Here is a 21,295-nt window from a genome sequence, read left to right as displayed (position 1 = left end):
TTTTAAACTTGACTTGGATATTTCGCTTCCTTTGTACCTAGTTTGTAAGATGCTTTGGATAAAAGCATCTGCTAAATGACTGAATGGAAATGTAATTAACATACACTTATACACTGAGGAGTGGCTTTATTGTGCAAAAATGGGTCTCTAAGAAAATAGTTTTTCTATGATGTATGTTAAGAGTTCTTGCTTATCTACTTTTTAATTGTGAATAACATATTTAAAAGCACAATGAAATACTTTATAAGCAAATCTGGAAACCGATTAAAATATTGTATCAAAACCACTGTTGCAATATAATTTTGATTACACATCTTTAAAAAACAATATGCAACAAAGTAGATTTGATAATTTTATAATTTTTAGAAGTTGGACATCTATATTGTTATTTGCTTATTTTTTTACAAAAATTACAGTTCAAGGGAAAACCAGAATATAAGCATAAAATTCGGATTCACTTTTAAATTAATTTGCTTGCTGACACAAACCTTATTAAATGACAGGAAAGTTGACCAGTTTTAAAATCAGTTTTAAAATGAATGAAAATCTATTTGCCATTTAGTTTAGTATTTGGTCATTTTGTTTATATCATATTCTGAGGAAAATACTGACGGCAACTATTGTGTATAAATGATTTTTGATTACTTTTGTGTATATGAAATCAAATGTCTCTCCAGTTGTATCCCATGTCCCATTCAATATTATTGAAAGAGCCTTTTAGCAAAGGAACAACTTGGAAGTTCAATATTTGTTGATATGATCTTTCTTTAAGATGTTCTATATCGATACTAATCAATGTTCAGAAATTAATTGTATATGTAATATATGATACAAACAGCTTATGTGAAATTAGTTTCTCTATGAATAAGGTAAATTTATTTCAGTTAATTATGACTTAAAAAAATAATTAATATTTCAAATGTAAAAAATACTTTAAGTAACAACATGAATGACACAATCAGAAGGTAACAGTATAACTGATTGTATTGTTTTGTTAAATATATGAAATCAAGCTTCTTATTGTATATTTAAAGATGTGTGTATCAATATTCATTTTGTTAGTGGAAGAACATGATATATTATCATACACGTGGCCTCACGTCTTCCAGATGCGTTTTCACACACTGGACTCAGGAAGATAATGGTAAATAATTAAAATAGTTAGGCTACGTGTCCTCAGCTGATCAGAGAGCAGAGAGACAGGATGGGTTTAAAAAGGCCTCCAGTACAGCTGAGCTGACATCGACACTCAGACTGAAACCATCATGAAGGTTTTCATTCTTCTGGCTCTGTTCGCAGTGGCATGTGAGTGTGACGACCAAACAGACCTTAATTCTTGCAAACTGTTTGTATAAACATTCACCTATGTGACCAGTAACTTAAGATATTTTTGAACACTGCTTTCCTGCAAGACATGAATTAAAGTAAGATCTTTATTTCAGTTGCTGCTCCCTATGCGGATGAGGACGACAAGATTGTTGGAGGCTACGAGTGCAGAAAGAACTCTGTGCCCTACCAGGTCTCTCTGAACGTTGGCTACCACTTCTGTGGAGGCTCCCTGATCTCCAGCACCTGGGTGGTGTCTGCTGCTCACTGTTACCAGAGGTGAGTACAGACATTCGATGTTCATTTGAACTGACACCACAGTTGTGTTAACATTCATAGTGAACTATGGTTCAAACGGCCATACTTAATTCTCTCTGCAGCCGCATCCAGGTGCGTCTTGGTGAGCACAACATTGCTGTCAACGAGGGCACAGAGCAGTTCATCAGCTCTGCTAAGGTCATCCGTCATCCCAACTACAGCAGCTACAACTTGGACAATGACATCATGCTGATCAAGCTCAGCAAACCTGCCACCCTGAACAGCTACGTAAAGACCGTGTCCCTGCCCTCCAGCTGTGCCAGTGCAGGCAGCACTTGTCTGATCTCTGGATGGGGAAACACCAGCAGCTCTTCAAGTCAGTAGAAGAACACTGCAAACAAAGAGAACATTTGTAAATATATTTATTGTAAATAATTTTGCATATTTTAACTTTTTCTTTTCTAGGTAACTACCCTGATCGTCTGATGTGTCTTGATGCCCCCATCCTGAGTGACAGCAGCTGCAAGAACTCCTACCCTGGACAGATCACCGCCAACATGTTCTGTGCTGGATTCCTCGAGGGAGGAAAGGACTCCTGCCAGGTACCACACAAAGTCATGTCATGTCTTCACACACAGAACTTCAGTAGCCGTCAGCTCACATCTTTTTTATCTGTGTCCTATCAGGGTGACTCTGGTGGCCCTGTGGTGTGCAGCGGTCAGTTGCAGGGTGTGGTGTCCTGGGGTTATGGCTGTGCCCAGAGGAACAAGCCTGGAGTCTACACCAAGGTCTGCAACTACAACACCTGGATTCGCAACACCATGTCCTCCAACTAAATGGATGATTGTCAAAATGGGCAGTGGATCCCATGTGTTACACCATGGGCTTTAAAATACCAACAATGGAGCCAAAAGTCACCGTGTACACATTCAGATATTAAGCTAATAAAATTATTTTCCATTATATTTATTTTTCATTGTTTTCCCCATAACTCCTGGCATTGAGACCTATCTAACATGTTTACGAAGTATATTATCATTATGATAGAACAGTTTATATGCGCAGCTGCGATCTATAAAAAGTTTTGAAAAGATGGGATGAACCAAGTCTGCAATAGGATTAACCAAGGCTTTTCCTAGATAAACAAAAATTATATCAAAAGTATGATTATTTTACATTTAGGTCCTGTAGGATGAGGAAATGTCAACACTCAATTTTTTAAATATCTTGACAGAATACTAAACATTATCCTCAAATTATTCATTTTGGAACCAAGTATTAAATGCAGTATCAACATTGTTTTGCAGTAACTTTCATACCGTCACTAGAAAAATGATCATAAATGCAAAATTAATTTTGTATAGGCACAAGTCTTAACGTAAGATGATAAAACAATTAAATATGAAAATGACCTTTATTGTTGAAAGACAAACTATAGCATATATTTATATACAAAAAAAAATAAAAGCACTCAACAGCAATGAATCTTCAAAAAAACCTAGTCAGTATGGCAGGTCCTGAATGTTTGTGTCACATTTTTCTAGAAAATAGAGACCATAACTCGATTTCAGCCACTATACTTAAATTCCACAAGAGCAAGTTCACTGACAAAATGTGCAGAATATAATGTCAACACAAAATGCAGTTGTATACCTGTATGAACAGAAAAGCCCCTTCTGCTGATACATTTGAGTAACAATTTTAATTGTTTAGATATAATTTGAAATTCACAGTGGGCATACACTGAATGAATGTTTCACAATGAGGTGAGCATTTACTAAACCGTACAGCTATTGTTGATGTAATTGTTTGTATTATTCAGGGACAATATAATGAATTAATACATAAACTCCTGTTGGGAGCCTGGTGGCTCAGCGGTAGAGCATTGGGTTGGGATGCAGAAGGCAGTGGGCTTGAAACTCACCCCACCAGCTGTGACCCCTCTAGATGTGGCCCCACCCAGACACCAAGGGCGACCCTGGTGCTGGTCCCGAGCCTGGACAAAACGGGAGGGCTGCGGCTGGAAGGGCATCCGGTGTAACATGCCACGTCAACATGCGGAACGTGTTTTGCTGTAGCGACCTCTGAAGGTACAAACCAAAAGCAATTTATCTTTGAATACTGCTGATTTACTGTTTTAAACAAGTAATTTTGTAACAACAAACAAGTAACAAAGCTTTCACACCAATAACAAGTCTATGAAACAATTCAGCGTGGACCCGACAGTTTTGTCAGTTGGTGGATTTGTCCCATGCTAAATGTTCAGTGTACGTTCCAAAGTGTGATTAAAAATTGCAGGATGATACATGCAACAAAGACCTTAAAATAGTATTTTACTAAATCATTATAGATTCTTTCTTTCTCATTTTATAACCAATTATATCTTTCCAGGGGTCTTCCTGGTTAGGCACTATTACACCTAAAGCTGAAAACATCTGGGACACTCATTTAAATGGAGTTAAGTAGCTTATAGTTGACTTTCTTGACAAAGCTGATTTCTTAAGTGCCATGCAAATGGAAAAGCTGGTTTCCAAAACTGGGGTAGGTGATTAGGGAAACCCAATTTCCCTATGTAGATTGCTGCCAGAGAACACAGATTTCTTTGCCACATATACACGTAACCAGGTTTCTATCGGCTTTCTCCAACTGTGCATGTGCGTAACAAAAGTCTGCAGACAGGAACACGCAGCTAAGTGAAAGGTTGAATAAAAAGGAAATATCATTAACAGGGTAATGGCACCTCATTTATAAAAGAAAGTCCGTCTAAAGTCTTACAAAAAATTTAACCAACGCAAAGGGCCCTGCAGACATCTAAATAAGTCACTTTCTCGTTCAGACAATTCCTGTTGTAGATCAGCTGCTTCTCTCCACTTGTTTTTTCTCTCTTCTACTGCACTGTTGCTCTGCTGCAACATGAACACTCGCACAAAAAGAGAAAAGTGAGAAAGCAGCATTTTCTGTCACTATACAGTTAAAACATGTGCGCCAGGCTCCCAAAATAAGTCTGAGGTGGAAGAGAAAGAAAGCTGATTTCTCTCCGAGTACTCCAGTTACTTAAGTACATTTCATTGTAACACTGAGCTGCAGGCCACCTTGGCCTAAGATCAATAACTAAGAGTAGGTACAGAAAGAGCCCTAACTAATTAATTTCATGAAAACAATAAGTGCTTCATTTTGGACATTAATTTAATTAATTAACTTCAGTGTTTGGAAACTGATGAATTGGTTGATTAAATGTTTGTAACAACTTTCCAAATCACCTTTGTTCCTAACAAGTGTAACAGAAGATGTTTCTATGATTTCTATGACAGCTGGACTCATGTTAAACTGTGTAAAAAAGTTAATGTACATACAGAGGCATCACAGCTACTTTTACAACTGACCTCTAGCATGCTGCAGATAATGATGATAAAGGTCTGAAATGGCAGGATAAGCATCACCACACACAACACAACTTACTACATCTGACCCTTCATTTGATTTGCTATTTTTTTGGGCCATTTGTCTTTTCACAGTCCTCAAAGGTGTAATGGGTTTTCCAAGTGCATTTTTCTTTGTTCTACCCTGACTGGATTCCACATCTTGGATCAAATGTGTGCTGCAGTGTTCTAAGGCCGCTTTAGCCAAACCAACACTTTGATTTTGGACAAATGAAATCATGGGTGCTAGAGGTGACTCTTGAGGAACTGGGTCTAGATTTTTGGATAAGGGGGACAATGCAAAGATGCTTTCCTCAGGTTCTTCACGTAATGGTGATATATGGTTCGTGGGGGGACATAACATTTTCTTGTTGGACTGATCATCAATGGATAAATCGAAACCAGAGTCCCTGTGCATGTCTGCAATTGAGGAATGGCAGAGCTGGTGACTGAACAACAAGTCTAGGGTCTTGAAGCTGCATCTGCACTGTTCACACTGGTAGGGCAGAAACACTCTTTTAGGCCTAATGGGAATCCACTGGAACTCTGGATGCTCGCTCATGTGTTTCTTGTAAGGCTCCACAAAACGAAATCCTCGCCCACAATGAGGACAAATGAAGCGTCCACGTCTCTGTCGATGGATTCTCTGGTGATGCCACAGTTTTCTCCAGTTTTCAAGAGTCTTACCACAACAGCTGCAGGTGTAACTTTGACCTGTGGCGTGAGTGAGCATGTGGGCTCGGAGTCTGCCCATGTGTCTGAACAAGCGCCCACAGCTCGGACACAGATATTTCCTGGGGTCTGATCTTTTATCTAAATTGTTTAACTTTGAAACTATGTGTGAGAGATGATGAGCTGCTGCAGCATTTGACTGGAATGGTTTCTTTAGGTTAGCTAAGCGTTTTTTGCGGCTACTCTGCAACTGTTTTTTCAGTGTTTCAGAATTTGTGGTTGTGAGAGAAGCTAAATTTTGTCCTGATGAACACCTAAGAGCAGGTACTGTGTACTGAATTAAAGACATCGTTCCTTTGTCCGTTATTGTAGAGTTAGATGCATTTTTCTCTCCTCTGCACTCACTGCGATGAGCATTAAATTCAGACAGCACACCGAAGAGCTTATCACAATACAAGCAGCGATAAAGCTTTGCACCAGTGTGGTCTCTCATGTGACTGTTGAACTCCTGCAGATGGTCAAAAACATTCTTGCAGATGTGGCATGTGTACGTTAGTAAAGGCTTTACACGCCGACTGGGTTCTGACTCATCTTCATTTCCCGTAGGCCTACATGTGTGATTTTTTGCATTGCTATAATGTGTGAATGATTTTTCACAGCGTGTGCAGTTGTAGCGCTTCACAGACCAGTGCGTCAGCTCGTGGACACGAAGGAAATATGCCTGACCAAAAGCTTTGCCACATATATCACATTTATAAGGCTTCTCCCCTGTGTGGACACGCACATGTCTTATGAGGGCAGACTGAAAAGGAAATGTTTTATCACAATATTGACACACTTTTTTTTCTCTCTTTTCTGAAGAAACTGGTGTATAAAGTCCCTGACCTTTTTCCTGGTTGTTTGCTCTGTTTCGTTTTTCAGCTTTGTTGTGCTCATAGACCTGGTCTAGTTCATGTGCATGCAACTTCATGTGAGAGGCATACTCAGAGCAAGAGAATTTGAGCTTACAAAATGGACATTTTTGATATATGTTGTTCTTTCTATGTGTCTTTAGATGAAGATTTAAGTTTGAGTTTTTGCTAAAACCTTTGCCACATTCAGGACATTTGAAAGGTCTTTCTCCTGTATGAATGCGTTGATGGATAAGAAACTGAGACAGAAATTTAAATGTACGAGCACAGTAACCACACTTTAACAGTTTTTTCCCTCCTTTCTTTGTGCAGATGACACTTGTGTTGGCATTTGTGCTGCCCTGCTTGTCAACATCACCACAGTCTGCTTTTTGTTGAGTGTCAATGCTGCCTTGATTAATTTCTATAGGTTCCTCTCTATGTAACACAACACTACTTATTCTCCTCCTCCTCTTGCTGCCTCTCTTGCGCCTAAAAAAGATTTTCTTAGTGTCTGGGACCCCAGATTTGTCTGTGGTGTTAGAACTGGGTTGTAAGGATTTATGGTTATTTGCCTTTGACACAGGCTTGAAACCATCCAGCTCTATCTCCATATTTTCAGTTTTAACAGCAGGGGTGTTTCCAACAGGTTTAGGTGTTTCTTCAGAGGACTTTAAAACATCTGTGCAAGGAGGCTCTGTATTTTGTAGGATGTTGATATTTTTTGAATGGTTAGGACTGCTTTTTGATTGCGACTCTTCGCTGCCATGTGTGTCCACTGACTGTTTTGTTTGAAGATCATCACATTGAGGAAGGTTTACTCTATTCAAACTGGTCAAACCCTGAGAAGGAATAACTTTAGGCTCAGCTGGTGCCTGGGAATGCAATATTCTTTGTGGTAAAGAACATTCCCTAATTTCCTTTTGCTCTTTTTCCTCCCCAGGCTGTGGAGCAATTTGACCTTGCTTTCCATCTGTATCAGTCTCTTGTTTGTCAGTGTTCAGTTCCACCTGCTTATCTGTCACTGCTCTCTCCTCACAGTCTGTGTCATTGCTCAACACTAATGAGGCCTCCTGGGAATCATCCAGTCTGGACACTTTATTTGGAACTTGCTGATCAGACAGCTTAGGCCTTCTTCTTTTAACAGCTTGAACATTAGCTGGAGTACTTCTTTCTGTATCGATTAATTCTGTTTGTTTGGGCACTTTATTACTTTTAGATTCAGTCTTTCCATCTACTGTTGATGGTTGCTGCTCTCCTCTACTCCTCAGTCTCCGTGCAGGGCCGCTAACATTATTAGCATGAGGAAAAGCAACAGCAGCACTGACAGCAGCAGGCTTAACAGCCATGTTCTTAAAGGCTGGGTTGTCTGTTTTTCTTGGCCTTCCCCTTTTTCTTTTTGGCATCAAATGACCACCACCTTCTGCTTCGCCATTAGAGCCAATTTTAGAATCAGAGTTATCAATTAAATGTACCCCTATAGTGTTGGGTACATCATCACTCTTGTGGTCTTGCAAACAAGATGGCAAAGATATTGTTGTGCTGATCCCCTCATGTTGAACTGCATCAAGACCAGCAGTATTTGGATTTGTTTTGCCTTCAGTTGACAGTGGTTTTCTTTTACAAGGGCGACCGCGTTTCCTGCGGACCTCTGCAGGTTGTCCCTGAGTGTCTGTAGTAGAGCTGCACACACTCACAGGTGTTTTTTGATGCTCTGCTTCCATCCCTTGCTGTGAAGAACTGTGTTCACTCTGTTGAATATTTGCTTTGCCTGTCTCAGAGTTGACACAATGATCAGACTCCAAGGACCCTAATGGGCGGGATTCAGTGGCAGTTTCAGTCAGTTGTGTTGCTTTCATTTTTTCTTTCCACCTAAAGTCCAGGTCCTCTTCACTGCATATGTTATCTTCAGGTATCTGTGGAATGAATAAAAAAAATTTTTTATTACTAGTAAAATACAAATATACAGCCACATTCCCAATTTGATCACTATGCATATAGGACATAAGCAACATAATATTAAAATTAAATGCACTGTCAAAAAGTCAACAGAATTTATGTTATAACAGGCAGCATATCTTTTGAAGTGACATGTCTAAATGTATCACTAGCTACCTGCTTGCAGTCTGAAGGACCATGGATGGGATTGCAAGGATGAGTTGTCACAGAGCTTAATTCAGAGACTGTATTTTGGTCATTGCTTCTTCTGCTGAAGGACATTTTACTCCCCATGACAAGAGTCTGCGAATTAAACAATGACAAGGAGGTTGTAACTGATACAAACAGTGGCAAAATTGTTATTTTTTTAATGAATATGATTCACTCATATATACCCCAGTAAAAATAAAGATAAAACTGTAAAAACAAACAAAAACAAAAAAACAACACACTATAAAAGAAGCTATTCTGCAAAATGGCATTTTTCTGATAACATGTTCCCTTCAGTAAAAATCTCCCTGCAGAAGTTTCAGATCGCAACGCTTCAAACTTTACTTGAGTGAACTTTTTCCATTATTGTTCAGCACAGAGCACAAGTTACAACTTTTTGTAGAGGTCTTTGCTATTCGAGGGATTGAAATAATTTGTTGCCATTTAAAAAGGCAGTAGATGTGTAACGTTAGTGCAAATACGCGAATAAATAAATTATACTTAATAAAAACAAATCCCTATTATTTGTGGATGGACGGTGACAGCCTCCCTTTCATCGCCACTGCGCACACATTTAAACTAATGTTCGGTCTCTGACTCAAAAACAAGAGCAAATATTTTTTCAATATCAATGCTCACACACAAACGTAACAGAACTCAGGCAGGCCACAGTGGGTCACTTCACACATGAGACCGAACCGGCAGCGTCCGCATCCCGCTATCGGTTTTCATGAAAAGCTACCAACAGCATAGCCAACAATGTAGGCGTTATCTTTTTGGTAGGCCAGATGGCTAGCCCCGGATCACTAACATTACAGGCCACATGGGTATTGTTGCTAAATACAGTATCAGCTGCACTGCCTTTCTTTAAAGCTCATAGCGCCTACGCATATCAACTGTGGTCATGAAATACGATGGGTGGTAGTAAACACGATCTGCTTGCCTGCGTGGGAGAGTCAAGACTGGTCTCTGCGTAGCCATGCACTGACCGCTGCTCAACAAGCTAGCACTGGCTAGCTCCAAACCAGCATATGCTCTGTCGTTTTTACAGACTTTTTTTACAGGCGTGTATTAATCGGGAAGCTGAGATGTTCATGTGGACCTGCCTCTCTCTTCTTTTCTGAGCAGTTTGCAGCAGTGAGCCGCTCGGTATCCATGCACAAAGCACCACGAAAAGTGTCAATCACACCGAGCGCACAGAAGGGTTACTTCACGAACTGTAGGAAATTTCCGAACGGTGGCTTCTTCTGCAGTATAACGAAGAATGTGGGATGGACAACACCAATCTATTTATGATGAAACGTGAAATTTTGAACAGAGAGAGTGAATGCTGGAAAACCCGATGTCGTTTGTTGGCAGGTAGACTACCCACCACTGATGAGCTGCTAGTTTTGGTTGCGAATTAAGTCAGTGTCCTTTCTTAAAACATCAAGCACATTGCATCTTATTAAACCCAAGATGATTACCAACCGATTCGCCAATATAATTAGTACATTACAAATACACAAACAGCACGCGAATGCCTCATCCATGTACTTGGAGATTAGCCATGACTATTTACATCATCATTAATGGACACACAGCATCGCTTCACGTTTGGTTTATAACGGCCCCCTCTTCTGGAAACTACTCAATCTGTGGTTGAGAATCAAGATGAATTAAAAAAAAAAAAAAAATCAACGAGGCAACAAATATTTATGATAGTTATCACTAGATTCCAACAAACTTATAATTTCAGTGTTATTTTTCTTCCACCAATTCAAATACTCCACTATTTACTTCCACAATGGTATTATTGCCAAACGTTTTTTACATATCTAATCTTCTAATATCTTCATTGTAATATTGTATTTGACTTCTTACAATGAAACTTCAATTCAACACATTTACTGTACTATATCAGTACAATGAACTGATATTTCATTTAAGTATTTCAATGTATCATGCGATTAACCTTAGTGATGCTTTATTCCATAAATACAGTTTGAAAATATAGTTTATTACAACATATACTGTACATATGGAACTCTCACAAAGCTGGTAAAGAACATACAAGGTATTGAGGTGCGATACCTAGGTTTTACAACATACTCTGACCATACTAAAAGATATTTAAAAAAAAAAATTTAAATCTAATATAGTAGCTGTTTTCCCACTAAGTATGGGCAAACCATGTACATTTTTGATAATTATTCATTTACAACTTATCTAACCAACCCAGTGAGCCCACACTTCAGACTTTTTAGACTAGAGCAAATATCGGGGTGTTTTCTGTCCTGACAAAAGATAATTAAGATTTGTTTGTTTTGACCATTTAGCTACACTGGCATAACTTTTACAACAGTTTGAGCATTGTTCTGCTTGGAGTCAAAGATCAACTGCTTTCGGCTCGTTGCTTCAGGGTTGGACACAGCAGAATGTTTTTCTAGTGTTGATTTGGCATGAGTTTTTACACTAGATGCCCTTCCTGCTGCAACCCTCCCATTTTGTTCGAGCTTGGAACTGGCAACAAGGTGACCCTTGGTCCCTGGGTGGGTCCACTGAGCCACCAGGCCCCCACTGTTCCGCTTGCAGAATCGGCCTAAATAAGTAGCGGCTCTTCAACCAGGAGACTGCCATCTTTATGCATTCGGTCCATAACCAAATTAAAACTTGACATGGAAACTTGATGTATGCTCAAATTCTGTCATGTTTTAATAGGAACAGAAGATGTTACTTGGTAAATCATCTCAGCAGGTTTATCTGGCCTACTTTCAACAATGTAACAGTCATCATCCATATCAACCCTGTGCTCTTTGTTCAGAGTGACGGCCAGAAGTTGTTTTTTCTTTACATTACCAAATGCGGTCACGCCAAGCTTTCTTTCACCATTCATATGAGCAGGAATTGAACTGGCCACTGGGGTCACTCTTTTTATTTTGCAATTCCTGCCACCTCGGACATTCTGTGCCATAAACTCCTGTGCTTTGGAACACTTGTGCCTCTGAAGGAGCTGAGTAGTTTCAAAAGGAAATCGACAGACTCGACATGTGTATCCATTTTTTGCTGAGGATATCTGTGTAGGGTTGCTCAATAGAGAGTTTGTGGATGACATCGAGTGCCCAGAGGGGGTGACAGAAAGGGCCTGTCTGCTATTAACAGATGCTGCAAGATTTTGACTCAACACATTAGCATTAACATGAAGCTTAGATGCACTGGAATTTTGAGTCTTTGAAGGCAGAAATGAAGGGCCATGAGACCGGCCTTTGTTTTTACTGTATGTTCGAATTTTCTCATATTTCAAGGGCAGGGTGGAAGTGATCGAAGGTGTCTGACTGCCGTTACTGGCTGCAATGGAAATATGGCTTTTCAACTGTAGAGATGTTGTGGGCTGAGGCCCCAAAGCACCCTGGTCCTGACTCCTTACTGTACTGGCTTCATTTTGCCTCGTGTAACTCAGTGGACTAGCAGTAATGAATCTGAATTTGGTAGCATTGCTAGGCGAGTTACACACATGGAAGCGAGGCACTACTTTCTTGCTGGATAGCAGCAGCCCACATCCGATACAACCAGAAATCTTATCTGTGACGTGGAAGCTATAGTGGGAAATTAGAGATGTTTTCGTTAGAAAACATTGCCCACATTTACCACAAGAATATGGCTTCTTCTTGTTAAACTTGTGCATTGTTTGCAATAACACAACTGGGTGGTAAAGTGTCCAAAGATCCACTGTTGGTGCACCTACATCTTCAAAAATATTCTTCATATCTGTTCCAGAAATTACAGGATGTGGTAGGGAAGATGCTTGTGACAGAGAGGGGTACAACTCAGGCACTTTTGAAATTCGGGCAGACTGCACAGGAACTTTTGGCATATGACTTAATGTAATGGGTGCTTGCAGCTTAGGCTTCACTGGCAAAGAATCGGATGGGACACTGTTCAACTTGTGTATCTTCCAGACAACCTCACCCGTCTGTAATCTTTTCAGCTGCCTCTCCTCTTCTATGCACTTCTCAATTCTGCGTTTCCTTATTGTTTCATGATCAAGCACTTGGTGCCCGGGTTCATGAGTAGTGCTGTGTTTCTGCATGTCTTTGTATTCAGCAAACTCAGTTCCACAGGAGCAGATGTAACTTGCAGCAGAACACACATGTTCCTCCAAGGATTGACGATCTGCAAATATTTGCTCGCAGCTGAAACAAAACTGGGCAGCATAAATCAGTTCTTTTCCTGAATCATCATCCAGAGCCTTTGGGAGGGGTTGCGTTGCTCTCTCCATTCTTACACTAGGCATGGGTGTGTTCACTCTTGATGATGAGCTCTCTAGAGCTCCTCTCCTGTTGATTGCGGAACATTTTTGGGTTAACAGAATATAAGTGAAGTGTCTGTATATTTATTTCAGTCATACCTTATTTAACAGTGGTCACCATCATGCTTTAAGAAGCTAAAAATAGTTAGCTTAGTTGCTTACGGGAACCTAAGCTAGTATGAGGCTGCTTTAATTTGTGTATAAATCACGGTAAGTCTCCCATTTCAGCATTTAGCTTTAATTTACAACACAGGTTGTGACATAGATACTGTGCAATCGCCCAACCAAAATAATGTGATGGTATATTTATTCTACAAGATTTCTGAGTTACAGCCCAACACTTGAAATAGTATATACCCACTTCAATTTTATGATTTGTTACATTATTTTGTTGGATGCGTGGATGCTTTGCTATGCTACATGCCCACATGCTAACGTTGGCCCCAACTACACATCTCATAAGCAATCACGTTAGCTTACTTTCATGTGAAAATCGAGGTATCGCCAGGTCCGTGCTCTGAAATGCCCCATGCAACAAACCACAAACAGCTCGTCGAATCCAGTTTTAATAGACACGCACTAGCGGGCTGACTTGCCGGTATTTAGCACTAACATCTCGCAAATAGCCCGTTAACCATACCAAAAACAAGAGGGAATCCTCTCTTCCTCTACGTATGGCACCTCCTGCGTGCAGGTTTTGCTTCGTTTTAACGACACCTGCCGACTGGAGGTCTGCATTTACCTCCCGCGTTATTACGTGGCTAATTAGGAGTAGTTTCCTGACAGAAACATACAAAAACATGGTTATTAGCATAGAGTCTAAAAGTTTAACAAGAACCGGACAAACAGGAGCCAGGTTCTACTTATTTGCTTTTGACACAGTTCACAGGGACAGGTCCAGTGTTAACTTTAAATTTGAACGAGGTTTTCTCGTCTGTGGAAACAGTCAGTCAAAACAGTCTCAAATCACTTGCAGATGAGGACTATAACACAGATGAAAGCCGCTGAACAGCAAACTGATTAAACCTTGACTACTTTGACAGAGTATTGCAAAACATTTGTCTACATTTAGAAGGTGCTAAACAACTGTATCCATACACTTCCATCCCAGCCTGTGCAGTTTTTCTCTGTTCTGGGTTTTTGTATAACCTACTTTATCTTTACCACTGCAGACCTACATATTTAAGCAGTGACTGTCAATACAAGGCTCAGCTCTTCATCAGCCATTTACCAAACCTCTGGATAACGAGCAACATTGCTTATTAATGCTGCCTATGTAGACAATATCTGATATCTTAAGTTTGCATACCCCCTTATTATTATTACTAAAGAAAAGTGCTTTAAATACACTTTTAACAAACCTAACAGAATTAAAAAAAATGTATGTTATGTTTGTATAGTATTAGTTTTCTCACACTGACAATTCTATTTGCTTGTTGAAACATTTATACTACTGCAAAACATTGACTTAAAAAGCAGGATAAAGAATTACCCAGTGTGCCTTAGTTTGATTAATAAAACCCCACACAAAATAGTCAGATATAAAACACTTTCAGTTAATCATCAATCAAGTCTAAATAAAAAAAAAAACATGGCAATTGTAACAATTGGCAGATTTTAAAATAACAGTATAAAAAGTATGGTAAACCATGATGTTGCACCTTTTACTCTGAAGCCTCCAAAATGAACCAGATCATCCGACCATATCACACAAAACAACGTAACACGTTTTGCATACTAGTATGTTTATTAACACCAGGAACAACACCAAGATACACCACAACTTCTGTGATAAAAGTTTGATTACCAAATACTTGGAAACATTAACATGACAAGGAGTTTGTAATATAGGGATTAGGCTTTTGTTTTTACAGTGGCAAGCTATGACACACTCTTAAGAATTACTTAAAAAAAAAAAAATCACCGTATGTAGCTATACAATCTTGAAATGACTCCTGGAAAGTAAAAAATAAAATAAAATAAAAAGTACTACTGGCAAATATGGAAAGAGCAGACTATAATAAAACGCGCTCTATTCTCACAGCACCATTCCAACATCAGACATCTTTCAGTGTTATTAAGAAGTCAGCTGTTCTTGAGATAATGGCTTAGTGCCTCCAACTAAAATACGATGAATCCTTCTGCGATGGTTTTTGAGCGATTTAAGGTTTGGGTAAGTACCCTGACAGACATCACAACGATAGGACTCAGACTGTTTGTGTGTAAGCAAGTGCTTCTGCAAACCGTCCACAGTGCCAAACCAACGAAGACAAACAGGGCAACGTACAGGCTTGATGGCAGGCTTGCAAGCCCCACTCCTCTGGTGAAATAGAAGGCTGATAGTGTTCGGGAAGTTGGAGTTGCAGTGGGAACAGCGATAGGTTTTTGGAGGATTTGTGGGTGGATTTGTAACTCGTACACCTTTGCATCGATTCCAGGTTATGTGTTTTCGAAGAGAACAGCGAGTGGCAAACGTGTTACCACATCGCGTGCATACAATTCGCTGCTGCTTTTTTGTAGGATTTGGAAGCTGCTCTGGACATGGCGGCTTCGGTGGAAGGTGATGTGCCTCTGCGTGAGCTGGCTGCTGCTGAGCTGGCTGCTGCTGAGCTGGCTGCTGCTGAAATCGCAGTAGAAGAGGTTGTGATCGCTGGGGTTGTAGTCCCTTCAGTAACTGGTGATGAGGATGCATATGGATCTGCAGATGAACCTCATAGTCTGCCCAGGAACTAACAGTCTCTCCACAAGTTGGACATGTGTATGATTCCTGTGCATGCTTCTGCAGATGTTCCAGGAGAAGCCTTGGAGATGTGAACCCAACTCCACACTCACATGTCACCCTCCTCGGAAGTACAGAGGGCAATGACATAATTCCCCATTTGCCTCCTTCATCTTCCTGTGTTTGACTGTCTGTTGTGTTGCCTGTCAAACCCTGCTGCACAGTCCCTCTGTCGCCATCTGCCATTGTTCGCTGCAACTGACACCTCTTTCTGTGAACCATCATGTTATCCTTGCGGTTAAAAGTTTTCCCGCAGACAAAACAAGCAAACATAGGTTTCATATTGTTTGCATTTAGTGGAATGACACTCTGACTATTACTTATTGCTGCGGTTACAGGTCCACGAGGCCTGAACCCACACAGCCGTAGGTGCCGCCTTAATGTAGATGGTCGACTGTAGGTTTTCTGACACCTGTTGCAAGGATATCGTTTTACACCATCTCTGACAAAATAGCGCAGGCCAGGGGGAGCAATTTCTGCATGTTCAACTGACACAGACTTCACCTCTCTATCATCACCTGTTTTCTCTATAGTGTTAAGCATCTCCATTTCATCATCCAAGGGCATTGTCCACTGCCCTTCATTACTGTTTTCATTATCAACATCTGCTGCAACCAGGCTGCTTTCTTCTTCCTTTTGCAGCGAAACCCCACTCAGAGAGGCATCCTTATGCTGCTCTGGCACTGAAGATTTGGTGTAGAATGGCGAGAAGCTTTTTGCTGGATGAGTCCAGGCCAACTGTGAAATGGTAGATTGTTCTGAATTTAGAGAGGTCACTTCTACTTTAATACGACCAGTAACTTCAGTGCCCACAGCAATGCTCTTGGCACTTTGAGATGCAGCTTTATCCTCTGCATCGGTTTTGGTTTTACTGTCTGATCTCAGTACTAGCATTTTCTGAATGGGGTTATGTGCTTGTAGAGAGAAGGCAGACCTTGGGCCTTGACACTTGTGCATTTTGAGGTTCCACCTCCGTGCATAGCTGTGTTTACACAGCGGACAAAAGAAAACTTTTTTGGTATTGCCAAGGCTATGGAATGGCACTATTTTTTGGGAAAATGGCAACTTGTGTTTAAATGAGCTTGATGGCTGTTTGGCCCTGTTTCCCAATTGAGGGCATACATGATTGTCAGGTAAAGGTAGACGCCCAATTATCAGCTGTTTGCAGCGACGGCAACATTTAATTCTTTCCTTTTTGTGCAAGAAATGATGCTCTGTCAATCTGTCCAAATTTTGAAAGACTCTACGACAGCGGCCACATTGATATCGCCCATATGAGCCATTACCCACAGGATCCATTAGCTTTTGACGTGTTTCAAGAACCACAACTGGTGACAAAGTCTTAGTCAGAGAGACAACTCTCTTCTTACTAGACTCAAGAATTCTGCTAATAGGAGGAGCTTTTGTCTTTATACCAGGTTTTGAAAGCAAGCGCCTCAACTGTGCAATAGAAAGATCATTGATTGGAGACACCTCTGTTTTTGCTCCCGTTGTTATATCAACAGGGACAACTTCTTGTTTAGGAGTAACGGTGTTATCACTCTGAGTCTGAGCCTTTGGAGGTGGAAAGCGTTTCATGTACGCTGATGCCAACAGTTTCATTAGGGCATTATTTTTGGGCAAATTCTCAGTCTTTTCACTGCTGAGAAGACAATTTGTTGTGTCCTGGGAATGCATGTTGTCTAAGGTCTCCTTCCCTTGCTCTGCTTTGGCTGAAATTTTGTCACATTTGATATTACTGTCATTTTTAGATGGTGTACACTGGCCTCGAGTTGTTACTATGGAAGTGTCATCCTCGCAGCCAGCATCTGCTTTACGGTCTGTTAATGTGGGTAGTTCAACAAGTGGGGACTTTGAGATAGAGGGACAACTAAGGACCATTTTTGGCTGGTTTGCCATTGGACTCAGTGATAATTGCTGGGTAGGAAACATTTTATCACAACCTGCTCCACTAGAGATGACAATATTATGATTCAGAGGCTGCAGGAGCTGTACTTGAGAGACATGTGAACGCTTGTGCTCCAGCATAAGGTTGAAGTCCTGAAATTCTTCTCCACAATCACAGATATAAAAAGAAGACGACGGGCTATCAGGCAAGACTGATGGTGGTCTGGAGTGCGCAGTGGATGCATCTGTGGTTGCAAACAGTGTTTCGTGTGGGCTAATGTTAGGCTGCGGAGGAGGGGCAGAGGCCTTGGAGAGCGCACTAGCATGAGTTGCCTGATGTACTAGCAATGATGCCAGCCCGGTGAAAGTAGCTGAACATGCCACACAACGATACACTTTGGAGGACGAAGCATTTCCCTGCAGCCCAAGCATCATGGCAGCCACAAGGCAATCCTGGTGTTTTGGTCAAGCAAGGCAGTTTCCTGTAACACAACGCACACAATGGTATTAAACACACACTCTTCATATTATTCACACATTTAAAGATAAATTTGATTTAATCTTTCTGTTCTAATAGCACTTATGTACATTTCAAAATCTTTTCACAATAATTTCACTGATTAATATACAAACTTGTTCCAAAAGTGGAAATTAATAAAGGCACAAGAAAACTAAGTTGTCTTCTTTGCAGAAAAAAAATGTTTGCAAGTAAATAACAGGCAAAGAAATTTGTACAATGAGACATTACAAAAAGGCGAGGTATCATCCAACACAGCTCAACTTGAACAATGCAACATAAATGCCCAAAATTTAAACCAACAAGCAATATAGCAGAAAGGCATTGATCAGTCAATGCTGCCTTTGCTTTCATGTTCTCCCATGTTTAATTCCACATTAAACCCTACAGATGTCCTGGTTTCCAACTTGAAGACTCAAAGTCCACTGCTTGCTATTGGTCAGGTTCTTCTGTCGAAACCAGATCATGTCCCACAGCTGTAGATATATGTTCGCTTTCTAAAGACTTTGAATAGCAGCATAGTATAGCATAGTTTGTGTTTGACTAGTTCTATGTACTTTTGTTGCACTTGCTTGTTTGTGACAATTTACAGGTTTATCATTATTATCTCAAATGGTTTGGAATTTCTGACAGCAACAGTGTTCCTTTAATTTAGTGAAAAGTATTTGGCAACAAACTGGATGCACAAAAGCTTTAAATGCACCACAAGTGGCAGTTACATCAAAGTAAAACTTAACATTATTACAAACACTGCACAGCTGAAATATGAGATTGTTTCCCATCATTCTAATGATTCTTCATGAATGCAGTGTTCAATTTCTTGTCCTACCTTATTCTTTGTTGACCAAATATTTATTCAAAGGTAATGTTTTTTTCCCAGTAAAGCTCTGACTTGTATTTTCAAACTAAGAAATTAGTTGTCAATGCCATATCATCAATCGTCTGTGTTTAAATGGTATAAATGTGACATAGCTGTGTCACATTAAAAAAGCCCACTCATATGGCAAATGCAAAGTTTATTGTGAAGAAGCTATCAGAAGTGCAGTTATTTGTTATCATATGCATATGCGAGAAATTAGCCCTAAAACTGCAGCTTTATGTAGAGTTAAAAGCTAAATCTCAGAGATCATGTATTTTACAACTGGAACAATTCTTAAACCTCCAACTAGTAATAAAAATACAAGAGATGTAAAATATCATCTGCATTAATAGTAGAAGTTTGGGGGTTTATGGAAGTTTGAGATTAAAATCATAAAGAAATAAATACAATAAGTCGTTTATTAGACCTTTTTATCCAAAGTGACTTACACTAGCATACACTAGAGACAATTTTGGGTTCAGTGTCTTGCCCAATGTAGCCAAGAGGGCCAGGAACCGAATAACTTATTCCAGAGTTCATGGACGACTGGTCTACCAACTTAGATACAGTCACTCATAATAACTTTATTAAAAAAAGCAATAATCATACAGTCAACTAAAAAAACAAACAAAAAAAACACCGATTTCATCCTGGCTATGTTGGGTGTGACAAAGATGCTGTGTCGTTTCAAAGAAAAGGGTCATAAAATTGGGAAAGACAAAATATGATTTAATCAGTTGTGGATATGATGCTCACTCCTCCTGAGTCCAAAATCTGACTAGCTCACTACAAGAAGGTCCAAAATTTAGGGAGGCATTACAAGGATCTGTCAGTCAAGATTTAGCAGCCTTATAGTGCAACGGGTAGCCTAAGGATAGGGCAAGATCATATATTTAATTAATATTAAAAGCTATGCGTAGTGATGTAGTTCTCACATATTGTTAGTGACATCCACACAGTTTATTTAACCTTCATCTAGAGTTATGTCCCTTTTAAAAAAGAACCCTGTTTAGGGAAATAAAGTTATTCAAAACTTATTTGTAAACCCTACCAGCTGAGGTTCAAATTTAAGGGGGAGGAGAGCCTTATGAGATTTGCGTTTTCTGACCAAGACCTCAACAACGAGCCACAAAGCCATCAAACACAAGGTGGACCTGAATATAGCGACTAATAAACACAGCTGTAAAAACCAAAAAACACTTGCTACAGATCTTCAGCTATGTTAGCTTTGCGTTGCTAACGAAAATAATGATGTTGTTTCAATGTTAATAAAAAGCTAAGGATACACACGTCCGCTGAGCCCCAACCTCGGAGCAACGAGCTTCTCATATGAGCATTAACGCTATTCATCGAACCTACGTTTGCTAGCTTGGCACCTAACTAAGCCAGACATTACCCCGATGGCTCGTTCAAATATCGCTGCAGGGTTGCTAGTGAAAGCTAACCGGTGGCGGAGTGGGTGGGTTGCCGACCACGTTCCCGAGGAAGGCCGGAGAAGGACTAACTAACGTTAGCAAGCTTAGCAATCATGACCTATGGAGCAGCTTTTGTACCAAAACCCACTGATCTCTCTCCATGTACTCACCAGCCATAGGAGCGTCAACGTTATTCTTGAATGAATAGTCACAATGGCTGGGTGGGAGGAGAAGAAATGGCTCGTCAGACATAGGCATAAAGTCTCATGGGAGACGCGGCTCTGCTCAACTCTGGGGTGAACAAATGTGATGCTGTGCCAGGAGGAGGAAGAGCACCGAGCTGAGACCAGCAACTGCAGCAGGCGCGGAAAACACCGACAAGCACAGATTCACACAGCGCATGCGCAGTTAACGCGAGCCCTCCAGGAACGTGCAGGGCTACGCCAAGTGCGTCTGCTCTGCGTCGCGGCGTCTGCGCTGCGATTTGACGCTGTGGCCAAAGTGCAAGTCGTGTGAAGCGCTGTATCCCACGAAAGACCTAAAAGGGTCCAGCTACAGACCTCATTCAGTCAGTGACCATTTTTTTAATTACTTCATAATATTTGATGTGCTCTAATTTTCCTGTTCAGGTACACAGAAAATGTAATGGAAATGTAACCGTCCAGTAGACTATAAGTTGCACTTGTACTTGTTAAATAACCAGGACGTACTGTAATTAACCAACTGCAGAATCTACTGACATAAAAGATCCACGCAGGCACAGACACCATGAAGTAGCCATGGCTAGTACTTATAGCCCTATTAGGTTTGATTAGATTTTAAGTCAGTAATCCCAAA

General features: G+C 40.3%; 3 protein-coding genes across 6 annotated transcripts in view; 1 reads left to right on the top strand and 2 right to left on the bottom strand.

The window, feature by feature from the left end:
* The first annotated feature begins 1,164 nt into the window (after positions 1–1,164).
* On the top strand, positions 1,165–2,547 carry LOC137130506 (trypsin-3). The gene is made up of 5 exons (XM_067510757.1): positions 1,165–1,305; positions 1,443–1,605; positions 1,707–1,960; positions 2,050–2,186; positions 2,271–2,547. The coding sequence occupies exons 1-5, from the start codon at positions 1,266–1,268 to the stop codon at positions 2,418–2,420; spliced, it is 744 nt and encodes a 247-aa protein (XP_067366858.1). The 5' UTR covers positions 1,165–1,265; the 3' UTR covers positions 2,421–2,547.
* A 2,205-nt stretch (positions 2,548–4,752) lies between these two features.
* On the bottom strand, positions 4,753–13,679 carry si:dkeyp-84f3.9 (zinc finger protein 841). 3 transcript variants are annotated; one of them, XM_067510756.1, is made up of 4 exons: positions 13,482–13,679; positions 9,657–13,029; positions 8,681–8,806; positions 7,513–8,481 (listed from the first exon to the last, which is right to left on the bottom strand). In XM_067510756.1, the coding sequence occupies exon 2, from the start codon at positions 12,984–12,986 to the stop codon at positions 11,400–11,402; it is 1,587 nt and encodes a 528-aa protein (XP_067366857.1). In that variant the 5' UTR covers positions 12,987–13,029; positions 13,482–13,679; the 3' UTR covers positions 7,513–8,481; positions 8,681–8,806; positions 9,657–11,399. The 3 variants fall into 3 exon arrangements, with proteins under 3 accessions (XP_067366855.1, XP_067366856.1, XP_067366857.1); XM_067510754.1 differs by lacking the exon at positions 9,657–13,029 and having other exon boundaries at positions 4,753–8,481; positions 13,482–13,677; XM_067510755.1 differs by lacking the exon at positions 13,482–13,679 and having other exon boundaries at positions 4,753–8,481; positions 9,657–9,941.
* A 1,042-nt stretch (positions 13,680–14,721) lies between these two features.
* The window catches only part of znf1035 (zinc finger protein 1035), a 37,983-nt gene continuing 31,409 nt past the window's right edge, over positions 14,722–21,295 (bottom strand). Inside the window, exons 1-2 of one of the 2 annotated variants that reach the window (XM_067509261.1) lie at positions 20,629–20,899; positions 14,722–18,149 (exon numbers count right to left, since the gene is read on the bottom strand). In XM_067509261.1, coding sequence (XP_067365362.1) covers positions 15,079–18,102 — 3,024 coding nt within the window. In that variant the 5' untranslated portion in view covers positions 18,103–18,149; positions 20,629–20,899 and the 3' untranslated portion in view covers positions 14,722–15,078. Of the gene's footprint in view, positions 18,150–20,628; positions 20,900–21,295 lie in introns of those variants that run through there. The other variant, XM_067509262.1, reaches the window with a different exon arrangement.

This window comes from Channa argus, chromosome 7 (assembly GCF_033026475.1).
Source record: "Channa argus isolate prfri chromosome 7, Channa argus male v1.0, whole genome shotgun sequence".
Taxonomy (NCBI): Eukaryota; Metazoa; Chordata; class Actinopteri; order Anabantiformes; family Channidae; genus Channa; species Channa argus.
This window is presented reverse-complemented; position numbering and strand designations above follow the sequence as displayed.

Bases quoted from the DNA above. Each gene is read 5' to 3' on its own strand.
- LOC137130506 (XM_067510757.1), top strand. From the start codon at position 1,266: ATGAAGGTTTTCATTCTTCTGGCTCTGTTCGCAGTGGCAT. The intron at 1,306-1,442 runs GTGAGTGTGACG...TCTTTATTTCAG, and splicing joins GGCTCTGTTCGCAGTGGCAT to TTGCTGCTCCCTATGCGGAT. The intron at 1,961-2,049 runs GTCAGTAGAAGA...TTTCTTTTCTAG, and splicing joins AAACACCAGCAGCTCTTCAA to GTAACTACCCTGATCGTCTG.
- si:dkeyp-84f3.9 (XM_067510754.1), bottom strand. From the start codon at position 13,532: ATGGGGCATTTCAGAGCACGGACCTGGCGATACCTCGATTTTCACATG. The intron at 8,807-13,481 runs GTAAGCTAACGT...TTTAATTCGCAG, and splicing joins ACCTCGATTTTCACATGAAA to ACTCTTGTCATGGGGAGTAA. The intron at 8,482-8,680 runs GTAGCTAGTGAT...TTCATTCCACAG, and splicing joins GTCCTTCAGACTGCAAGCAG to ATACCTGAAGATAACATATG.